The 12560-nt window shown below is 42.3% G+C and overlaps 1 protein-coding gene across 10 annotated transcripts in view; it reads right to left on the bottom strand.

Moving 5' to 3' along the window:
• Mapkap1 (MAPK associated protein 1) overlaps nucleotides 1–12560 on the bottom strand; it is a 212706-nt gene that overhangs the window by 115001 nt on the left and 85145 nt on the right. For all 10 annotated transcript variants that reach the window (XM_052182252.1, XM_052182248.1, XM_052182253.1 and 7 more), the window contains one exon: nucleotides 9425–9597. In XM_052182252.1, coding sequence (XP_052038212.1) covers nucleotides 9425–9597 — 173 coding nt within the window. The remainder of the gene's footprint in view (nucleotides 1–9424; nucleotides 9598–12560) is intronic.

The following is a 12560-nucleotide window of genomic DNA, read 5'->3' as shown; positions in this document are numbered from 1 at the left end:
TTCACATTTCACTTACTGCACGGTGTTCTGGACTGCGGTACAAGCTCACAGAGACACCATGCAGACTCCAGCTCATGAGACCTCTCTGGGATGCTCCTTGAGTAAACCAAGCTCTCCATTTGCCCCAGCTCTGAACCTCTTGATTTTCTGGCACTCTGTGTTTCAACATGGGTCCTCAGTGGCCATGCTGAACGCCTTCCTCTTCTCACTAATCTGAGGCTTCAATAAACATCTGTACACAGAAGCCTCCCAGATTCACACTCTCGGTTTGTCTCCCTCTCCTCTGAATTTCAGCAACCAAATACAAAGAACCATCAAACTAGCAGGCAGAAAACTAAACTCACAGCCCCTGTTCCCCATACTGTGGCTACCAACCCAGACTACTGTACTCATCACAGGACCACAGCACAAACCAAGTCTGAAATCTAGGCCATCATCTTGGACATTGCTTCTCTCCTAGATTCCCCTTATCCAAGTCACCCCCACATACTGGAGTTTTACCTCAGATGCTTCCAAAGTGGTCCACTGCTCTCTTCTCCCTGCCTTTCTCTACACCGAGGACATGGCAGCCCACTGCTCCCTCCATTGCAGGCCTTTCTCCATGCAGAGCTGCTGCTGCCCCTTCCAGGGCGTCTCTCCCTGACCTCAGCTTAGGCACCTGGGAACAGCATCCTTTTCATAAAGCACCGAGCTCCATTATATGATAAAAATCAGCACTGTAAATCAGCAAATGCCCAAGACATAGCAAACACTCAGTGAATGCTAGGGATGCGTGGATGCATACAAGAGAGAAGTGAAGTGAGCCAGATACAAGTTCCATGACACTTGGCAAGCTCTTCGACCCAACACACTCCAGTTTCTGAGGGAAGTGACAACATTCCTCTTGCTCCCCATTTTACCCTCCCTCTATATCTAGGGCCTATGGTTCCAAAAACATTTGCTGAAGGAATGGAAGGTGATAAAGTCTTTAAATGTCACTGGCTGCCAAAGTTGAGCAGAGTGATCCACAGGGCTCTGAAGATTAAGCAGGATACCAAGAGAAGAAGGCAGAAAGAAAGGCATATCTGAGTAGAGAATAGTACACACAAGGAACTGTTGCCACTTTAAATGGGAAGCCTTAACATGCATAGGAACGCACAGGAGGGCGAAGGAGGAAGGGCTACTGAAGCTAATCACATATTTAAGCAAAGGCTCTTGGAGATGACTAAGGAACAGAGTGGATGGAGGCAGTGATCTAGAAAGGTGAGGCGAGGAGACTGAGGTGTAAAGTCAGAGGAGACAGGGAAGAGGGGCATCCTGCCTAGTACCCCATCCACTATGAGTACCACAGCTCGGTGCACTCATTTGCAGTAAGAGAGTGCTAACTCATAGTTCTTCGTGAATGAATGCTAGAAAACTGTAAGCAATGGATTTTCTCATCTTTTTTTTTTTAATTTTTTTAAAAAACAACAATCTGTACATTTTACACCCAAGAACACTACACTGTTTGGAACCTTAGTAATACATACAAGATCAACCTGCTGCAGTAACACCAGATTTAAAAACAAGGCCATGGCTCTTGTGTATTTTACACTTTTTAAAAAAAAATTATTTATTTTATGTATGTGAGTACACTGTAGCTGTCTATAGACACACCAGAAGAGGGCGTCAGATCTCATTACAGATGGTTGTGAGCTACCATGTGGTTGCTGGGATTTGAACTTAGGACCTCTGGAAGAGCAGTCAGTGCTTTTAGCTGCTGAGCCATCTCTCTCTCCAGCCCTTTATTTTTACATTTTTTGTTTATTTCTTTATTTTATTTTTTTATACCTTTAACTATTATATTGCACTCTGACAAAGAGAAGAGACAAAGATGATAACATGTTTCAGAGTGTCTCTGAAAAATGATGATATCTGATGCTTAATGAGATAAGGTCTTAACTATATAAAATCACCAACTCTCCTCAAGGGCTGCAGATAGCTGATGTTGAGACTAGTAACGCAGCTCTACCATAGAATGGGAATCTGCGCAGCCTAGATAGACCACTGCTTGTCTATTCAGCACTGTTCAATTACAAACTGCAAGTGGCTACTATGCATTTCTCAAATGGAATGTCTGAGTGGGCATTAAATTACAAATAGATACTACATATTAAAAATTTACAACTACAAGATTTATGTGTGTTTTATGTATAAAAATTTTTACAATGGTGGCAGATATGTGTGTGTGTGTGTGTGTGTGTGTGTATCTTTTTAAAGACAGGGTGCCAGGTAGCTTACACTGGTCTGCAACTCCCTATGTCATCAAGAATGACTCTGAACTGAACCTCCCCTTCTACCTCCCAAGGGCTGGGATCACAGGCTTGTGCTTTCATGCCCTGTTTTATGGAGTGCTAGAGATGGACCTCAGGACTCCCTGCATGTTAGGCAAGCATGCTCCTAATGGAGCCAAACCTCTACACCCCCATTCCAGTGCTGAAATGATTCTATTTTGAATAAAATAAAATACATTAAATAAAATTTAAGTTCATCTTTTGCTAATTTTAAAAATGTGACAACCAGAAAATTTGAAATTGCAAACGTGTCAGCTGCTTTCAGCTTACTTTTTACTCATTCTGAACAGTGTGGCTCTGCAGCCTGGCACCTCCACCACTAAGCATGGTGGAAATCTGCAAAGGCACTGCTCAGGACTACAAGAATTCTTCAGGCTTTTAGCAGCTCACCTATCAGCAGCTTGATAAACACCAACAGTAGATAAGAGACTAGAGAAACGACGTGACTCTAGAGGCCTGCAGAGAGGAAAGGCAGGAGTGGGAGGGGTGCTCCAGTACACACAAGTCATGACGTATGACCACAGTCTGTTCACCGGGACGGGAATAATCAAAAATTACCCTTGGAGAAGCCCTTAAATTATCTATAAAGCAGAGCAAGTGTGGCTCTGTGTGAAGAGCAGGTGTATATCTCAAGTTCCTGACAGGGAAAAACCTCACTGAGTTTTCTTTTCTCCCACAAATGCGTGTTATTCAAAAGATATTGTTCCATTCCTGAATCTAATGGAGAAAAACAAACTAAGGAACATTTTAGCAAATCTTACAGGCCAGAAGCAGTCAGCTGGCATCAGCAGAGGGGCAGAGGCAGTTTAATGGAGAAGAACAGTCATTTCACAAGTGGTCCTGGAGCAACAAAGGCATCCACATGTAAACAGGCATCTAAATGCAACCCTCCCCTCCAGGCTGAAGCTAAGGCATATTCTTTTCTCTACTGTCTTCTTGCAACACTGGGGACTGAACCCAGGATCTCACTTCTTGTGCATGGTAGGCAAGTACTCTGAGACGCCCCAAGTCCAGGTTCATAGATCTAAATATAAAGCACATAATCATATAACTTCTAGAAGGAAATATTTCTAGGAGAAAATATGAATGTGACCCTGGGTATAATAAGGACCGTTTAGATACAACTTCAGGGCCAGGCAAATGGCTCAGCAGGCAAGGGTGCTCGCTCACCATCATGTGCACACCCAAATGTTAAATGAGAGTTAAGCAAAATGGATATAACACCAAAAGCATCATCTATGAAAAAAAGAAGCTGGTAAGCTGAAGTCCATTAACGTCTAGAACATCTGCTGGGTAAGGGATGCCATTAAAAGGAAAGGCAAACACACACTGGGAGCAAAGTCTCTGCAAAGCATCTGAAAAGGAACTGTATCTAAAAAATATATCTAAAAATACAAAGACTTCTTAAAACTCGACAATAAGAAAACTTAAATTTCAAAATGAGCAGAATGTCTTACAGCTCACCCAAGCAGCCGACAACAATCAAACACAAACTGCTCAGCACCACACATTAGGGACTGCAAGTTGGCAAGAGATGGCACTGCATGCCCATAACAATACACAGCAAATGCCAGCTGCACTGAATGCTTCAGAGACTGTGGGCAGTACAACTCTAGGTGCTCGTCGATGGGAAGGCTGAAGGCCAGAAGCCTTCCGAAAGGCAGCTAGCTGACAGGGTCTTACCATACAGGCTTACCTGACCATGCAACCCAGAACTGTGCTCCTCAGTACCTGTTCAAATGAGATGAAAACTCACATGCACACCAAACCAGCATGGGAACACGTACAATGGCTTTCTACATAATGGCCAAAAAATTTGGAAGGAAGAGATATTCTTCAATGGAAACGCAAAAAGAGGAAAAGCAGTGTATTCGGCTATAAAAAGAAATGAGGTAGTTGGGTATGGAGAATACCCGCAGTCTCAGTGCTCAGGAGATTGAGGCTTGAGGGAATGTGTGAGCCCAAGAGTCTGTGGCCAACCTACCTACAAAGCATAAAGAGATCTTGGAGAGGAGCTTTAATCTGTGTCTCTTAATCCTTAAACCAAATAGTCAAAACCCAAGGCAACCTAGAGAGATTTTTTTTTCCCCTCAAAATCATGAACTACATACAAAGAACTTAAAGTAAGGTCTCCAAATCTAAACAAAACTTTATAAGGCATAAAATTCAATAAATGTGAATAATGAAGTCTAAATTGTTCAATCTGGTCTTGTAGACAGACTGAAGCAATTTCAGTTAATGTCTTCCCACTATTTCTCTCAGAATCAGTATATCAAAATCAGGAGGAAATCAGGCTAAATCCCATAGTTATATCTTACACAACAGTTAACGAACACAAGAAAGAATAATGAATGCCAAGAATCCCAGTCAACTTCTCCACTCCTTCCCCGGGGCAAGTTGGGATGCTGCAGTTTTCTTAGCACAGGGCAGTTGAACAATACTCTTGTATAAATTGGTTTTCTTGACAATCAAACCAAAATTGGAGGAAAGCTCTTACAAGCATCTAGCAATTTGGTCCCTGTGAATGAAGTGCTCTTTCACAGACCAGCCCACTGGGAAAGACCAAACAAGGATCTATTCCAGAGCATCAACACTTAAAAAAAAAAAAAATCCTGAAAAGAAAATCCTACCCACAATGCCCCACAGGAAGGGTTTTCAGAGATTTATTTTACTGACTGGCTTACACTAAAAAGGACTAAGAATTCAGTGTCCCAGTGTCACAGACAAACTGTAAAACCCTGAAAGGCCTGTAGCTTAACTTGGTAATTCAAAATGCACTGGGGGGAGGAGTGGGGGAGGAGGGTGTTGTGTGACTACTGAAATGTCAGCAGGCCAAGCTCAACCACAGACAATGACAAAGTAAGGTGAAAGACAAGACGATAAGAGAACACCCTAGGAGGGGCCCAGGATACAGATAACCTAAATTGATCACCTATTTGACCCTTCCTTTCAGGTGTCATGTTTAAAAAAATCTTTTAGTTTTCATTTGGAAAAAAAAAAAAGCCCCTTCATTATGAAAATAAAATAAGGAAGTTAAATAATTTTAGATTACCAAACAAAATACACATACTTTAAAATATGAAAAAATTACATTAGGTGTATTTTACTGCAATTTCAATTCTCTAAATATATATGCAGGGCAGAGATTTACAGGAATGCCCACTTGGATGACCAGTTTTTGAAATTTGTTCAAATTAAAGTTTAAAAGGTTTTTCTTTAATTTTTAATAAGACAGACTGACATTTTAAAGTTCTCTCATTTAAATGTGTTGCATCAATATGAAAAACTCAGTATGTAGTACTGTGCTATTTAATTAGTGAATTGAGGGGCTGCTAAAAGTGGATGATTGGGGCTGGAGAGATGGCTCAGCAGTTAAGAACTCCAATTGCTCTTCCAGAAGTCCTGAGTTCAATTCCGAGCAACCACATGATGGTCCCCAAGCATCTGTAATGGGATCTGATGCCCTCTTCTGGTGTGTCTGAAGACAGTGACAGTGTACTCACATACATAAAATAAATAAACTTTTTACTAAAAAAAAAAAAAGGCAAATGTTTTTAATTAAGCCTTGTGTTCTGTTTAGTTAACAGCTTCAGCATACAAAGTACTCTAATCCCGTGTATTGCTCCTGTACAGTTGCTTTTTTTTTTTTTTTTAAATAATGTACTGTGACTTTTTATGTGTTTCAAACTATCTCCCCAATTCCTAATTGTTCTTACAAATTTTCCCTGGTCCATAGCACTCTTTCTTTTCTGTTTTGCTTCCTTGGCTTTTTGAGACAGGGTTTTTCTGTGTAGCCTTGGCTGTTCTAGAAGTTACTTTGACTAGTAGCCCTTCATTTAATGCTGCAGAATATTTTTTATTTTGCATTTTAAAATCAATATATAAACCGATGGATTTCTCTATGTGCTGCTCACAATCCTTTGTTCTGCTGATCCTCTTCTCTGGCCCTCCCCCTGGCTGACAGGTTCTGACAGGAAAGGTACTGAAGTGGCCTGTTTCAGAAGGGCATCGACAACGCTATGGCATTTTCTTCCTTTGATGCATGATGCTAGGTAAACACAGCAAGAATTATTACGTTACCTAAGTAGGTTATTCCTCATTTCGGTATCAGTGTGAGGGCAGCCTGGTCTACATAGCAAGTGCCAGGACAACAATAGAGACACTGTCTGAAAAAACAAAAACAACAACAACAAAATTCTCCAGTCTGATTCCTCTCTGGCACTCAGGATGGGAAGGGCCAGTAGATGGAGTACAGGGAAGATTTTTAATTCAGAAGGAAATGAAGCAGAATCTAGACTCCGTGCCATTTTATACTAGAGAGAGCATCATAAATAGGTGAGTCTCTGTTGGCATTACCCTGACTGATAATAATACATCTGAATAAACATGTCCTTTTTGTGTATGTTACTGCGATAGAGCCAGACACGAAGGCTAGCCTGAACTTTGAAATGATTCTTCTGCCTCTGCCTCCAAATGCCAGAAGCATGTGCATTACCACATCAAGTCCTTTGCTGCTTTATTTTTTTCCAGACAAACTACCTAATAAGCTTAACTCTTTCTTTGGCTATTTAGAAAACGGTAGGTACTTTTCTGCTTCTAGTAGCATTTTTTTTATGTGCACGTATGTGTGCTGTATTTGTGGAAGACAGAGATCAACATCTCGTATTTTCCTCTACAAATCTCTACCTTGTTGGGGCCTCCCACTGAACTGACTAACTGACTAGGCTGACTAGCCAGCAGGACCCTGGGATCTTTCTGTCTCTACCATCTAGCATCGAGGAAAAAACTGGGTACGGCAGTGAGTTCATGAAATCCAGCTCTGGGTAGGCAAAGTCAAACAAAGACTCCTGAAGCTTGCTGGCCAATCAGCCCAGACTAATTGGTAAACTCCAGGCTAATAAGAAACTGTTTCAAAATACAAGCTGAGCAGCTCTAGTTTCCACATTCACTTGTGTATATGTACGAACACACACACACACACACACACACACACACACACACACACACACACACACAATTTCACCTAATGTTCTTCAAGAACATCCTAACATGCAATATGTTTATGTTATTTTAAAATTGAAAACTGTTTCAAATATGTCCAAGTTAGAGTTAGTGCTACTATAGAAAACACTGATAGATAAAATATACGTGATTATTTTATCTCTTCTAACGTTTTTAAAAGAAAGGGTTCATTGTGCACAGTGTGACTGCGGCTTCTGTCAACTGTCTGAAGTGAAGGGATGCACATGGTGTGATATATGGTCTCTGTCAAGGGGTGGGGGTGGGAGACCAGGACGCTGGTTCACAGCTGTTCCTCAGCACTCTGCAGGTAGAGCAAGGTCTTCTGGCGCCCACTGCGTGCACCCGTGCTTGCTGTACGGGGCTGGGTGCCTTCTTTGCAGCTTTGCAGTTCTTACCCATACCCATGCCCTCAATATGGCAACAGTACATGCTGGCATCAGTGAACATTTACTTCTGTTGCCTCACACACAGAAAGTGGATTTTTGCTGTTGTACTTTTTAAAAAAGTACTGTTCTTACTTAAAATTTTCATTTTTAAATGATTATAAATTCACAAGAGGGAAAAATATTTCCTCTGAATCTTTTATGTAATATTCCCTGCTCATGTAATTATAATCTAATATCAAGACTAAGGAAATTGACATGTGCATAACACTTGTAACAAGACTATAAATCTCACTCAGTGTCTGCCAGCATATGTGTGTGTGTGTGTGTGTGTGTGTGTATGTATGTATGTATGTGTGTGTGTTTGCATGTGGATAACTGAGGTCTTTTATACTGTTTCCTCTCAAACACTGTCTCCATCTTCTGAACTATTTACCTGCTCTCTGTCTCTGCTATTTTGTCCCTTTGAATATGTGACATAAGGAAATCACAGGAGATGCAACCTTCCCAAAGTGACTCAGAGCTATCAGTGGAGTTATGTGTATCCATGGCCTGCCCCTCTTAGCACTGAGCAGTGTTATGTGGTTCAGGTGGAGCCGGGTGTTTAATGGTGTACCTTGTGGAGATTATGCCAGATACTTCCAGCTTTCACTATGATTGTATCATTTATTTATACAGAAAAATATAATAATTACAAGTTATCAACCAGTAAGAGAGTAGTGGTATGGACTGACTGTACTCCTGAGAAAATGAGTTGAGTTTCACCCTCTGGTACCTACACATGTATCAGTACACCGCTCTGTGCCTGAGTAGGGCGTAAGCATACATTTATACTTCTCTTGAACTTCTCTTCTCTTGATATCACTTTTCCTATTGTCCCTCCAGGTTTCAGCTTGGCTGTCCAGGATCAAGAGAGCTAGACCCCACATTAAAGTTGGCATGGAGAGCCTACTCTCCAGCAAGGCCTCTTTACTATAACTGCTAAATGAAGAATACAGCTTAGCGACAGATAAAAAAGTCCAGTCACTACTGATAGAGAAAGCTCAGACTCAGACCAAGGTTCTGCAGCCGACAGACACATAGCACCCTGACCTGGGGTCAACCCTAATGGACATCTTATGAGGAGAGACTTGAGAAAGCACCTGAGCCTAAGACTTTCCTTCAAGACAGAAAGGACCAGGATACCTACCTTCATGGATGGAAGAATAAACAGGTTACCAGTTTATTGGAGTGGCCAGGTAAGTGCCTGCTCATGACAAATGCTCAGACACCAGTTTATTCCCATTTTCTTTCATGATACTCTTTTTGCTCCCCTAATATTTATTTATTTTTATGTATATGAGTGATCTGTCTTCACACACACAGGAAGAGGGAGTCAGATCCTATTACAGAGGGCTGTGAGCCACCATGTGGGTGTTGGGATTTGAACCTGGGTCCTCTGGAAGAATAGTCAGTATTCTTAACTGTTGAGCCATCTCACCAGCCCCTTTCATGTCACTCTTATCCACATGAATTCACTTCCTTGTGTCCATATCTGGAAACATGCATGTTTATTCTGCAAGTAGGATTCCAGGGAGGACTCTGACCTAGAGTAGTGTCTGGTCCTTCAGCTAGTACCTAGAGAGACTATTGTAACCAAGAATGTGGCTTTGGTGGCTAGGAAACCAGTAGGAAATAGAGGAGGTGAGGAAAAAAAAGAAGGATTACTTGAGCTTTGGCTCCCGTCCTTCACTCGTGTACTGCCAACAGATGAGCCCGATGAGGTCCTGCACCCTGGCGCTGGCCATGGTCACCACAGTCATTGGCAGCAGTCTGTCCTGGCTGGAGTGCAGGGGGAGGTAGACGTCGATCTTCTTTGTTGCAGTTGTACCCACATGACCCTGTGGATGGAGCACACACATGAGAGTAAAACACACAGCTGTGGTCTTGCAGGCAGTAAGGTTCCTAGTGCAGCCATTCTCACACAGACCTGCTCTGAGCCTAGACAGTCTCTGTTAGGAAGGTGAGTGGGCACTACTAGAGAACAAGGAGAGTGTGAGCAGAGTTGGCGCTTGGCGCTGGTCTGAGTCTGTCTTCATCAACTCTATACCCTTGGAGGCGCTAACACAGCCTGCCATCAGCTGCCTTCCCTGTAACAGCCACGTCTCTCCGGAGAGGTTGAGGAGGCACTCACAGAGTTCTTGACTGCTCACGCTGCACTACTCTGTGCACTCTCAATTCAGCCGTCCTCTCTGCATTCTCCTTTCTGGTTTCTGGAGTACCAGCACTACTCAACAAGAGGTCTGAGCTGTTTTTTAAATATTCTACTTCTGAGCCTTAAGCAAAAGCTGCTGTCTGGGGAAGGCAGGTCTCCTCTACCATTCCCTTAAAACAGGACTGCTTTGGGTTTTTTGTTTGTTTGTTTGTTTTGTTTTTTTTTTACTCTTCCTTTCCCTAGGTTCTCCTCCCAAGTTCTCATCTCTTTCCTCTCCAACTCCCAGGTTGCTCTGCTGCCTATAGTAGCTTCAAACTCATGTTCCTTGTGCCTAAGCTGCAGTTACAAGTACACACCACCATGTCTGGCTCTTCAGTTATCTTTTTCATACTTCCCAAATCCTCAAGGTCACGAGGCCATGTAGGTAGCCACTAACACTTTCAAACTATTGCTTCCTCTTCTCTTGCAAAACTTCCTGTTCCACAGAGTTCCAAACCATCCAACTATAGCAGCAGTGTCCCCTCCCGCTCTGGTCTATGGGGACCTGGACCACTGTAGCTTTTTGTCTTTATCCTTTAGCTACTTAGTGCGGGTTCTGAATACAAAATAAATCAGAATACAAGCCATCCGCCCTTCTTATCACACTAGAGCTTGGTCTTCTTGGCTTGCAGCCTTACTCACACACAGGCATGCCCAGTATATCTTAGGGGATACAGGCTCAGACAGTGCAATTTATACTGGTGCACTTAACTGCCTGGCATCACCTCCAACCCCGTCACCTCACTGCACCTACTGGTGTCACCACTACACCAGCTGCTCATGGCCCAGATCCATTTTCTTTCTACTGTTTTTCCATTTTGCTAGCAAGTTCAAGTACATGTACTGCAAAACTGTGTTTCAATGGAAGAATGGTCTTTTCAGCAAATGGCAGAGGGAAGGCCAGAGAGCAACATGCAGCATGATGAACATGAGTTCCTACCTCATAGCTTAGACAAAGATAAATTATAACAAAGCCCTAACACTCATAGTAGGATACATCTTCCATGACCTTGAATTAAACACTGATTTTTTTAAATGACGCAAAGTTAAGCAACAAAAAAATAAATCAGTTTACCAATATTTAAAAAATGTGTTCTCCAAAGAATACTGTCAAGAAGTTAAAAAGATGACACAAGAGGAAGGAACAGCTGCATTTATCTGGTAAGGGTTTACCATCTAGAACATTCTGAGAACTCTCATGACACAATATAAAAGATAATCCTACTAAGATACTGGCACAGGATTTGCGTAGACATTCCCCTGAAGAAAAAAATACAAGTGACTAATAAATACATGAAAGGACACTCCACACCATCTATCATAATGCAAGTCCCAGTCATATAGAAGGTGCTAAGTTGCCATAATACAACTTCATGTGCACGCATGAATGTGCACACATACTTCCCCCACACGCACACTAGTAGAGTGCCCCTCTTTTATAAGTACATCCTGGATTTGGTTTGTAGTATGAGGGAGGGACACGACACTAAAAGCCCTCATATTACAAGCTTCTTCCCATTTCTCTAGTGAGTGAATGGCAATGAATAAAGTCCAAACTCTCACAGCCTGTCTAATTGAGCCAGTACCCACCTACCTCCCACCATCACCCAATGCCAACTGCACATCAGGGTTTAGCAAGCTTGGCCTGGAAGTGCTCCTGGGGTGTGTGTCTAGACACATATCTATGGACACCCTGGTGCATCTCTCACTTTGAAGAGCCAACTGGGCACTACTCACTAGATCTAGAAGGCTCTTCTTCATCACCTGTCATCCTTTAATGTGCTCTTGGCCATGACACTAAGTTGCTCTGGGCTTCTGTTCCTCACATGTAAAATGATAATGCTACAACTCTCATGAGGACTGATGCTGAAGCCTTTCTCCTAGCTCTAGCTCACAGCTCCTTTACTGTGACACTATAGAAAGAAGCCCTTCTCAGTTCCCACAGGTATGTACCCTGCTCATACCCTTTGTACCCCTTACCAATTTAGGATTATACTTTTATTTCTGTTCAGCTTTAGTGCGTGCTCTTCACACCAAATTAGTAATAGTGTCTCTTTGCTCCACACACCATGCCTAGCAGTATGCTCGGCAGACTGAAGACACAACACCACCAGCCCCCCCCCCCCACACACACACACACAAGAATCTGATAGCCAAGACATGCTGGCAACTCTGTAGATCCAGCTAATTGGTAGGAGGATTCTTAAGCCCAAGCATTTGAGGTCTGCCTGGTTGGTATGGCAGAACCTTATCCTTACCTAAGTGCCAAATGAACAAATAAAACACCACTGAATGTCCCAAAGGCATACTTCTTGAGGAACTCAATAAATCTTCATTTCTTTTCTCTCTCTCTTGCCTTTTTTTCCCATGGGTCTGTTTCTGATCATACAGGGAAACCTAGAGATTTAGCCAATCACATGACTTCACTTTATAATGCTAGCATTCTAAAAGTCCAAACTTGAATAAGGAAAGTGGGATAAAGTTGGTTTTAAAGCACTTTACATGAATGTTACTTCTCTCACAATCCAATAACTAACATTAGGCCAAGTGATGGTCCCCAAGTCTAAAGGTATCAAGTGAGTACAGAAAGTCAATTCTCAACAATGTTCC

This window comes from Apodemus sylvaticus, chromosome 5, assembly GCF_947179515.1.
Source record: "Apodemus sylvaticus chromosome 5, mApoSyl1.1, whole genome shotgun sequence".
Classification (NCBI taxonomy): domain Eukaryota; kingdom Metazoa; phylum Chordata; class Mammalia; order Rodentia; family Muridae; genus Apodemus; species Apodemus sylvaticus.
The sequence above is the reverse complement of the archived record's forward strand: the minus strand, read 5'-3'. Positions and strand labels throughout refer to the sequence as shown.